The sequence below is a fragment of the Linepithema humile genome, chromosome 7, assembly GCF_040581485.1.
Source record: "Linepithema humile isolate Giens D197 chromosome 7, Lhum_UNIL_v1.0, whole genome shotgun sequence".
In the NCBI taxonomy this organism is placed as follows: domain Eukaryota; kingdom Metazoa; phylum Arthropoda; class Insecta; order Hymenoptera; family Formicidae; genus Linepithema; species Linepithema humile.
This window is the reverse complement of record NC_090134.1, coordinates 4,333,034-4,344,535: the sequence shown is the minus strand read 5'-3', so window position 1 is coordinate 4,344,535 and position 11,502 is coordinate 4,333,034. Positions and strand designations below refer to the sequence as shown.

The window sequence follows — 11,502 nt, the reverse complement described above, 5'->3', positions numbered from 1 at the left end:
AGATGAAGAGAGACGGGGCGAGAGAGCGGGCTGTGAATGAAAGAAGATAAGGATAAGGTGAAAGGGAGCGCGTGTGATGTAGAGGCACGAATCGAGCTGATCGCAGTCGAATAACCGACGTCCCTATGGGTACAAAACTCGAGTACGAGCGGAATTGCTCAACGTTATATTCTTCAGGAATATCGGGAATATCGACAGTCTCGAGCTCGAGCACTTTGCCGTGTTTGTCGATAACTTTTTATTTTATTTTAAGTGTCATTAATTGGTTTGTCGTGCGGGAATCAAGGACATATAATGGGATACAGAAGCGGAAACGGCGCTGAGAATTGAGTGAGAACAAAAAATAATTCGACCATCGTACTGGCCAGCATTTCGAGAATGTGTAATTTCAGTGAATTCAGATTTTATATTGTCAACCTACGAAATGATGATTCAGTTGTATACATAGCGAAAATTGAGACATGTATCTAAATATTGATTTACAAATTTATTTGTTCTCAAATGTTTTTGTAATTATTTTACGCTGCACATGCATCATGCATATTTTCAGATTTACGATGTGTCAATCTTTATCATTTTTATCACTCATATTTCATGTCACAGTTTATATTATGAAAACTAAAACATCGATTTCGCCGACAGGCTGAATCGAGTAAAACGAGTTAAACTGCTTTGCTTTTTCTTTTTTTAATTATATTTGTGCACTTATATAGAAATTGTAAAAGATATGTGATAAACAAGTTATAAAAGATAAACAAGTAATTTTTATCTAGATCTTTCTTAATAAACACATGTTAAGTGAAACGTGTGAAAGAATTTTCGCTATCTATAAAACCATAGTAATATATATATGTTGATAATTCGTCGAAATTACGCAGAATGTAATTCTTGCACACGCCGTTTATCGTGAGTACTTCAAAGTAACGTCCAATCGAGCACATTACAGACGTCTACTATCTACTCCCTCCCTTCCTAGTGTACTCACACGGGCGAGGAAGCTCGTGCTCAGTAGTCACTCACGTGCATTGACTGCCCGTATATATACACCTGGCTAATACCGAAACATGTCCAGTCGTGTGCGGTCTGTCACCGTTCCACATTAATTTCGTTGTCTTCGTTACCTCAGCATCGCTACCATCTCGATGTCAGAGTGGGGGAAAAGGAATCTGACACCTCGAAACAATCAACAAGTACTAAATCATCCTGCACATCACAGACAAATCTAGAGTTTTGGAATCAGAAGTCATCAACCGTCCGGATAATCGCGGATGGGAGTCCATCATTGTGAGAAATCTTGAGATCGTCCTAAATATTGGTGATAATTTCTGATTAAATTTAAAGATAACACGTATCGATGACTTATCAGATAATTCATCGTCAAAACCAAAATTTTCTTTACAACGGAGCCTTCCGTCGTCGCCGAGGAGAAATCTCTCTGTTCCTCACCTCTCGCAGCGCGACCGTTTATTTTTCAAAATATTTAAGTCCCAACGTGAGATCCGCACCGACGTAGATTTGCAACATTAATTCCATTCATAAAAACAGCTTTCCATCAATACCGGTGAAGACCATCCGGTTATTATCTCTTTGCGCAATTACGAGTCAGGCACAATTGGCGCAGATTTCGCCAGAGATTTCGTAAATCATACCTGAAGATATATCCGGCCTATCGCTTTCTAATTCGCCTATAAATTATTATTATTATTTCGATTTATAATATACATACAGTCTTTAAAAAAGAAAAAACAGATACGAGACCTTGGGCAGAACTGTTTCCATTTAAACAGCGTGCCAATATTTTGCGCTCTACAAAAAGAAAGAAATAGAAAAGAAACAGAAGGAGAAAGAAATAAAGTAAAGGACTTTAGGTAGACAAGAAGTTCTGAAAACTAGAAGCTTAAGAACGTCGGTATTTGCATTTGCCGCGAAGGACAATGTGAATCGAGAAGATCCGGTATTCTTCAACGTCATCAGGAAGAGAAATAGACGTCCTTCAACGTGTTCAGGATTTATTATTCCGCAATATATAAAAGTAAGTACTAGTTTTAAGAGTCATTACAGTTATTATAGATGTATATTAAAAAATTTATGAATATTAAAATTTGTTATGTAAAATGTAAATATTTGTTACGTAAAAAGGATCGTTAGTTAGAAAACTATTTTTTGTTCATAGTTAGCTTAAGGAGTGCATTTATCTTTGACACGATACGTATTCTTACGTCGTCACTGATAAGGTGATTATCGACGCATTAGTAAGCGAAAAAAACGTAATTTTTTTGCAACAAGAAATTCGCTCATTAATTTATTGTATTAAAAATAATATACGAACATTTTTTTCTTCTACACGCACGAACAGGCCCTATTAGAGGTCTTTATTCTATTCAATTTTCAGCGTAATAAATTTTAATAATAAACTTTATTTGGAGTTATATAGTAAATCGAATTTACTAATTAATTTATAAAAAATGGGGAATAAATGTAGCACAATTCATAAATCACACTGTTATACTAAATATTCGGTAAGTAAATTTATAATATATAAACTTATAATTTATAAATCTTTTATATATTAATACGGCAAATATTAACACGGCTAATACTTATCAAGAGATTAAACGACAACAGTTAAGTGCAATTAATCCTTTTAAGTGATCGTATATCGCGACAAGGATAAGAAGGAGTACCAGATTTACATTATGACCGAATCAAGCTTCTGTAGACTGAATCGATAAAAGATTAACGATAATTAACGCAATCCCACTCGATACGCTCTTTTGTATTAATATATAAATAGTCAATATGAGCGGTTTCAATAAAAGCGGTTTATGCTAACAATAAGACCAATATTTACGTATGTTTGCTTGATAAATATTTATAGATTCATTAAATGTCAGATATCAGCTATCTCGCGCCCATTCAAAAGCGTTCTTGACGAACTACTTCTAAGCGTCAAACTTTTCAAAAGCGAGGTCTAAAAGATGCTTCATTCTGACATGTCACATCGTGATGAAAGTGCCGCATTTAATTTATTGATTTATTTAAACAATAAATTATATCGTGAATTAGTTATTCTTTGCAGTTTGTTGAAATAATAATAATATTATATTTATTGAATATTTTTAAATAGATGTATTGCACAGAAATTTGCAACATTATCTACTTCTTGTATATAATTCGTTCTAAGTTGTGAAAATTAGAAAGTTCCAACTTCCAGACAATTCAACTTTTTGTTGTAGAGGATAAAAATAGTCCTTTGTAATAATAAAATGTTTTGCAACGGCGGTCAACGGACTGAGCGCGTATTTAAGAAAACGATAATTGCGTTTGTATAACTCGTGCGCATATAAAATATAATCTTTAAAACATTTATAACAAATATTTATATCTTATGGCTTATCATTATAAACAATAATAATGTGAAAGACGAGAGTTAAAGATTGCAGTCTGCTCTGCAAAATATAAATACTATCAAACTTATCAATAAGACTTCTGTGAATTAATATGATTCATTGATTGACTTATAAAGAACTGAATAACATAATTCTCTCACGATTTTGTATATTATATCTCAACGCGACGTGTCAACGCGCGTAAAAATATTGCTATATTAATAATATATCAATTAATATTATTATAATATTATTATATTAATATTATAACATTGTATTCGATATTAATAATAATAAATTTTCCTTTAAATAGTGATGCTTCTTGTATCGTTATCGTTAACACTTGAGCAAAGTGCAATTTATCATAATCCTTCGGTTAAATAAAGTGACGCTTTTAAAAAGCTTTTAAAGTGTTAAAACAAGACGTATAAAAATTTTATAAATACATCTGATCGCAAACATTTTGAATCGTTATCGCAATTATAATATCACGATGAATGTTTTTTGTTAATAGTTAATATTTTTTACAAGGTCAAGTTCCCCGCCTCTGCAAATTGTCGGCGTTAATTACAAGCGCAGTTTTTCGTTACGTATTCACTTCTCGCCATTGTCCTTTGCGGTCTGTCGGTGTTGGAATATGTATGAGATGTGGTCTCAATTGTGCGAGTCCTTCGCGACATTGTATGTAATCTTTCGAATGTGTATCGCACATACGATCAAGGATTCCCTCAAGAACCCACAATTACATATTTAAATCTGTTGTTACTGCTGAGTGAGGTCACGTCAAGTTTGTTTATTTTATGTCAAAGACGTTTATATACCGTTTTTGTATTAAAGTGGGGAAAGCGGAGATCAAGAAGTAGTTCGCTATCGGCTGCTTGCGATCTTGAGCGCAATCGGCTCTCTTGCACAATTTTCGTCTTTTTTATTTCTCAAGCAAATCTCGGTTCGGGTTGTCCGGCGGATCGCAATCCGCGAAAAATTTTCATCATCGAAACAAATGGCATGTGCGGTTTTATCTGTAATAAATTTCAGAGAAACTTTTAAGAAAATTGGTCAAGGTGAGGCGCCATGTAATATCCACTTATCGTATATATATATCGCGTATATGTATCACGTACACGTGGTATCTGTATATTTTTACGTAACAGACTCCTGTCAATTTTTTATAAGCTCGTACTATGTCGCTGATCGCTGTATTATTTTTTGCAGGCTTCTTTAACACATTCCGATGTAACCGATAAAACTGATAACTAGTGGTAATTGAAGAAATCAAACTTTGTATTATCACGTTTCGATAAACTGTTATACAATCGATTTTTCAGAGACCTGTCGCATTTTTCTAGTGCATTTTGATCAAATAGAATTGTTATTCGATTTTTTATCGGTTTTTTTGTTAGCTATTTAATAGAAGAATTGTTTGAACATTTAAAGTAAATGTTATATATATATATATATAAGAATGTAAATTAAAAATTTCTTTATAACATCTTAATCTTATCAAGAATTAGTCTGAAAATGATTCGCTGATTTTTTTAATTCAAGTACTTTTTAACTGATGCACGGCTATCAAGAACAAAAAGATTATTACATATCAGTTTTCACGATCAGTTAACTTTAATGAGACTTACCTTGTTTGATTCCAATGCCACTCTGACGATAGAATATGTTAGTAATTGTAGAATTTTTTCAGTTTTTTTAATATTTTTTGCACAAATACGAGTGTTCACAAGTATTAGAATTTAATCAATATTATCTATGACATCATTGTTGAGAAATTCAATGTTTTTGCGAATTATAGCATTGATTCATATCAGTATGAAAAATTACAATCAATCAATATTTGTTTAACGGCTGATTATTTAACATTTTATATTTACGATGATATTTACGCTGAGGAAGCTTCCGTTTCCAAACAGCATGAATGACCTGATAACACTTATCAATTGCAATGCGTCAACAATTTATTTTGTTTGGTAGATGGTGCAATGGTAGATCTATGTTCTATAGAGTTAAGAAGCAGTAGCAATAAAGAAAATACCCATTGTCGCTATTTACTTTTCCTGATTTCAGTTATTGCAACTAAAAAGTTAAAAACACTAAAAACATTAACATCGTGATAGTATATTTGTTGTCATTGCAAGAAATAATTTTTAGTATTATTAATATAGTTATAATTTTGTCGAGCACATTATGTACATAGTTTAAACTTAATTTATTTAATTGTGCAATATTTATTTAAAACTTGTAACAACATAATACAGACATATATATTTATTTATTATTAGGATCAAATCTCTTTCACAAAAAATTTTTGTTATGACAGAACCACCATGGGTCGAATACAGGAAGAATCGTCCGGCAATCCTATGCAGGAATTCAGCAGCACGTATGTTCATCCACATCCATTGTCTATATTTAGTGTTATAGCAACGAAATAACATAAACATTGATTGCAATGTAAATTTTGTTGATTGCGTCGCAAAAATTGATTGATAGAGTACACGATAATTCTGCCAATATTATGCAGATCGCGCAGTAACGATAATATGGGCGAGATTGATGACTTTTTTAATGAGTATCGTCTAGTAGATAATACGTTTTTTGTATACACAGCGTCTGTAATCGTTATTGATTAAGGACGATCGTGGAGACACAATTATATCGCGTTTGTGCAAAGATAGCAAGCGCGTTTTACAAACCGGTTTTCCTCCGCAACTTATCAAGATATTTCAATTCAGCGTGTTGTCAAACTCGGCGAGTCGCGTGACGAATGACACTGCGAAATATTCACCAGATTATTGATTTGTCCTGCCTCAGATTACGTTCACGACATCCACTCCTCTAACACAGGAGACAATGTAATTTTTTCTGCGAAATTAAAGTATCTTTTGTAAGAAGCTGAAAAGAATTAACTTTCATTTGAAAAATATTTTAACGCAAAAAATTATCACTAATGTATCAATCGATCACTTGTGAGATAACACAGAATATCGTAAAAAATAAATCTCTTCCTTTAAACTTATTGTTCTTCGTAAATTTACAAAACATTTTAATATAACAAAAATATTACTACCATTTTTTTATTTTAATTGCATTTAAATGTTGATATTTAACAATGAATCCCGTTTTCAGCTCGAAGATAGCTCCGACCGTCATCGGCGAATATAAGGAAAAAGATGAACTATATGATCCTTTCGAGCATCGTGACAAACATAATGCGACCTCGTAAGTTTCGTTCTAGCGTTTTTATCAGCATATGTCAATTGACATGTTTTTCCATATTTTGCCAGCAAAATCGTGTACTATTTTTAACATTCAAATTACTAGCCACAACTGCATTCATGTTTATGCAAAAGTTTAAACTCATCGTCTTAGAAACTTAAAAAGCTTATTTTCATTCAATTGTCGGAAAAAATATGAAAATGCATACACAGTCTGGAAGTTTTTTAATTATATTGAATACATTTTAATGCTCTCAATGCATTTCAGATAACATTGAAAAGAACAACATATTTATTTATATAAGTAAATTTTTTACAATAGTAATAAAAAATCGCACGTTAGAAGACGTAAGATTATTTTATAGAACAATTTTCTCAACGTAGATTTAATGAAAAATGAATTTATATCAAATATACTTTTATAATTATTATGTTAACAGTACGCACAATGTTGTACGCATAATCGTTGAATAAGTGTCATACTCACAGCAATGCAATGTGATTCAACATCATGCTCTGCATTTCAGGGATCTGGGCTCCGTGATGCACCTCCTGAAATCCTCTCTGGGGACAGGAATTCTGGCTATGCCACACGCGATCAAGAACGGCGGCCTGCTATTCGGTGGAATCGGCACGATCATAATCGGCTTCATTTGTGCTCATTGCGTGCACATATTAGTACGCACGTCCCACGTGCTTTGCCGGCGCACCAAGACGCCGCAGCTGACGTACGCCGAGACGGCGTACGCGGCCTTTTTCTGTGGGCCCAAGTTTGTCAGGCCTTGGGCGAACGTTAGCAAAATATTCGTAAACGTCGCACTGTGTGCGACGTACGTAGGCGGTACGTGTGTCTACATCGTGTTTATTGCATCGTCCCTTAAGCAGGTATGCATAATTCATTATCGCGAGATATCATCTGTTGCATGCAAAATACATTGATATAGTGAACTTATCGGTTTTTGCATATAATTAGTCTAGTATTGTGATTTAAAAATCGAGAATTGAGATCAATGTGCGAATTAATTGAGGATATTTTATAAAAAATATGATTAAAGCTGAGAAATTAATTATCAGATTATTTAATTAATCAACTGAATCAATACATCGCGATTTTTATTATTTATCCGATATCAAGTGACTTTTTCATACTACGATTATAACATTAACTAATTATTTAATTACTTAACAGAATCAATACACCGCAATTTTTATTATTTATCAAGTGATAAATATCGAGTGATTTTTTCATACTATTGTAACGCGACAATTATTGGAAAAGTAACAGAAAAATTCATATCCGATAGCGATAGCGATAATTGCTGTCGCGTGTGTAACTATCAGAGTGCAATCGATTAGTATCATCACTTATAGTCTTAGTTGCTATCAATAAGCTTTTTTCTATTTATAATCACTGAGATTGTATTTAAGTCGCAATTACTCATCGTATCGCGAGTCATTGAATTATTCGACAACTACTTTACATCACTTTGCATTTTCATTCTTTAAATCAAGCAAGTTACTCGTCCTTCTTATTCTAAAAAATAAGATTATTATATTTAATCAAAGCTAATTTAATTACTTTCGAATTGTGTCCTCTTTTTATTATGAACGCTCGGTCGTTCCCTTCACGAAACTATGTCGCGATACCGCCCCGAGCCCTTCCGCAAGTCGTGACCGAATCAATCTTTCCTGTCATCGCTGTACCCCGTTTTCTCTTCTCAGGTCACGGACTTTCGCACCGGAAGAAACATAAACATACGCCTGTACATCGTCTCGTTGATACCGGCATTGATACTGCTCGGCCAAGTGCGCAATCTGAAGTACCTGGTGCCGTTCTCGCTGCTAGCCAACATCTTCATGTTAAGCGGCTTCTCAATCACGCTCTACTACGTCTTCAGTAGCATACAGTGGAATAATAATCCGAATGTCAAACTGTTCGCCTCCGTCGAGCAACTGCCCCGCTTCTTCGCGACTGTGATATTTGCCATCGAAGGTATCGGCATTGTAAGTTGTCAATACATGTAAATGTATCTTCTTGCGTTTTTTTTTTCTTTTCGCATCCTCGAGCGTATCTGAATTCGATCGTGTTCGCAGGTGATGCCTGTGGCGAACAACATGCGACACCCGACCCACTTCCTGGGCTGTCCTAGCGTGCTCAACGTCACGATGTCGATAGTAGTAGCCCTGTACGCCGTGATGGGAATATTCGGTTATCTCGCCTACGGCGAGCACTCGCTGGCGAGCATCACGCTGAATCTACCCGTCGAGGACGAGTAAGTAGATCGTCTTTCTTGCTGAATGCTCGGCACAGCTCGGTATGAAGTCACGGACTAATGGATGGATGTTGTTTCAGTCTGGCCCAAGCTGTCAAACTGCTCATTGCCGCGGCCGTCCTCTTCACTTACGGCCTGCAATACTTCGTGCCGCTCGAGATCATATGGAATGCCATAAAGCACATGTTCAGCCACAAGTACGAGGCCGTCGGCGAGACGTTTATGAGAATAGGCATGGTTATGTTAACAGGTAAGCGTATTCCATATCATGCGAATTAAAATAATGAGAACAGTTATTTTTAATCTGCTCGTTGATGAATTTGTTACATAGCGAAATAATTAACAACAAATTTTTTTTTTAAAAGCGGCACGTTCTTCATTGCGCTTCAGAGAGTTAACGACGCTCTTCCGGTTGCCGTTTTTATCGCGATCTTCAACGCCTTTCTACCTTCGCGATATTGTTAACAAAAGTCGTGAGATTTCTGTAGCGGTAGAACTTTTTTCTTCGATGTTCTAGTAATCGCGAGACAGAGAAACCGCTATTAAACCGCGATGAATCGCGCTCCTGGTAGGAGGTCGATCGGAGACTCGATCGATGAGCCGATTGAACGGTGTCACCCACTTATTCCGCGTGCGTATATGCGCATTTTTTTTTTTTTTTTTTTTTTTGTTGCTGAACGTACCGAGAAAGAAAGGAATCGCGTGTCTGCGTGTCTGCTTCGCTCGACTCGCGTCAGTTCCTTTGATAGGTACAATGGATTCGGCCCAGTTTGGTCCGCCTCCGATTCAATTCTTTACCGTTACGGACTCAGTGATTCTTCCTCGCTTATTACGATCTTATACTATAAACATCGACCAACATGTATAATTCTATTATGTGTATATATCTGATTACACGGACATAAAGTGATTATAATTCATGCGGTCGTCAATGTCATATCATCATCAGTACGCGCTAAAAGAATTCGGAATACTTAGAAAACTAGCGCGCAAAATTAATTATATTCAATATATATGTATATTTTTATATTCATACAAGTTACAATCTGTGAATATTATAATTATTATTCCATGCAAGATAATTGTTTTAAATAGATACAAAAGTTGCAGGGATTCTTTCTTAATTATTTAGGTAACTATGTCGGAAAACGTATGTGTTTATTCATTTGCTGATTTTTTCATTGAATAGTTGTGTACAATGCAATGAAAATCGTTAAACTGATCGGTAGCATTTGTTGATAATTGAAGTTTGCTTGTTTAATATAATTGTAAATCTCGATTTTGCTGGAAAGTAACGATTAGAATATATATTTTTCCGATTTTTGCAGTGATAATAGCAATAGCAGTACCCGAATTGGACCCGTTTATCTCTCTAGTCGGTGCAATATTCTTCTCCATCCTCGGCATCAGTATTCCAGCCGTTGTGGAGACGATTTCGTGCTGGGAAGGACACTTAGGTGCTTTGAAGTGGCGCTTATGGAAAAACAGTGCGCTGCTTATATTTTCGTTATTAGCGTTAGTCTTCGGCACGTGGATCTCATTGTCAGATATAATAAAAATTTATACTAAGTAATAAATATTAATAAATATTTTATCAAAGCACTTTTTCTCAATTCCTCACGTGATCAACTAATTAGCGTTGTGTATTTCCATGCTCTAAATGATACACGCGTGAATTACGTGATGTTAGTATATTTTGCGGCATCGGACTGGCCGTAATTATCTTCCTAATTTCTCCTCCATGCAGAAAAAATTGTCGTCAGAATAATACAGATGCCGATTGTTATCGGAATTGACTGTAGAAATTCGCACACGAACATTATTAGTTGAATCTGATACGCGTACGATATGAAACGTATGTTTATCGGGGAGGTCTACAATATATATATATATATATATACAAAGCGTATCAGAAAATGCATATTTTCTGTTATTAGTGTAAAACGTATTTCACTTGAATTGAATAATTAATATAAAAACAGTGAGAAATTTGCAAACTCTGTTTTAAAGCACAATTTCACGTTTAGAGCACAGTGTTCTTTCAAATCGAATTTTGCAATTCCATAATCCTTACCTCTGCAGTCCACATTCACGAAAAGTAACCCTCGCTAATGTTTGTCAGCAAATTGACGGGTTGCTTGCTTTCATGTTGAGCTGCGCTCTCTTGTGACCCGTCACCGGCAATCCTGTCATTTGGTTTATGAACACGTCCGTGAAGTGCAGTTCCTCGTCTGGTTTCATATCACGCGAGTAATGCAATAAATCAGAAGAACCACGCAGAAAATGCGGCTTGGAGAAAATATCGGACGATCCTAGTTATAAAATTTATATTGTAAGCCATCTGAATAACTCTTTTATTTTTAATAATAAAAAAAAAAGTATTTCAGACAAGATTTGCATGATTTCGAAGGAGTCATTACATAGTATAAATGTAGTACATAGTACATATGTATTTTTTTTATAGTGAAAGACGTGTCGGAGATTTGAAGGTCAACTTTGATTTTTTTATTAATTTTTGTCATCCTACTCTTATAACTTTTTGCGCCGAATATTGCGAGGAATCAATTTATATTAAAAAAATCAGAATGTTCCATTAAAAAAATCAAAGTTGTCCTT

The 11,502-nt window shown here is 34.8% G+C and overlaps 1 protein-coding gene across 2 annotated transcripts; it reads left to right on the top strand.

Moving 5' to 3' along the window:
- Positions 1-1,027: 1,027 nt before the first annotated feature.
- LOC105668476 (proton-coupled amino acid transporter-like protein pathetic) lies at positions 1,028-10,488 on the top strand. Of its 2 annotated transcripts, none has more exons than XM_012360892.2 (8): positions 1,028-2,032; positions 5,716-5,778; positions 6,525-6,617; positions 7,141-7,498; positions 8,336-8,617; positions 8,708-8,886; positions 8,967-9,136; positions 10,215-10,488. In XM_012360892.2, exons 2-8 carry the CDS (start codon positions 5,723-5,725, stop codon positions 10,457-10,459), a joined length of 1,383 nt encoding a protein of 460 aa, XP_012216315.1. In that variant the 5' UTR covers positions 1,028-2,032; positions 5,716-5,722; the 3' UTR covers positions 10,460-10,488. The 2 variants fall into 2 exon arrangements, with proteins under 2 accessions (XP_012216315.1, XP_067215088.1); XM_067358987.1 differs by lacking the exon at positions 1,028-2,032 and adding an exon at positions 4,432-4,450.
- Positions 10,489-11,502: the final 1,014 nt, after the last annotated feature.

Bases quoted from the DNA above. Each gene is read 5' to 3' on its own strand.
- LOC105668476 (XM_012360892.2), top strand. From the start codon at position 5,723: ATGGGTCGAATACAGGAAGAATCGTCCGGCAATCCTATGCAGGAATTC. The intron at 5,779-6,524 runs GTATGTTCATCC...TCCCGTTTTCAG, and splicing joins ATGCAGGAATTCAGCAGCAC to CTCGAAGATAGCTCCGACCG. The intron at 9,137-10,214 runs GTAAGCGTATTC...CGATTTTTGCAG, and splicing joins AGGCATGGTTATGTTAACAG to TGATAATAGCAATAGCAGTA.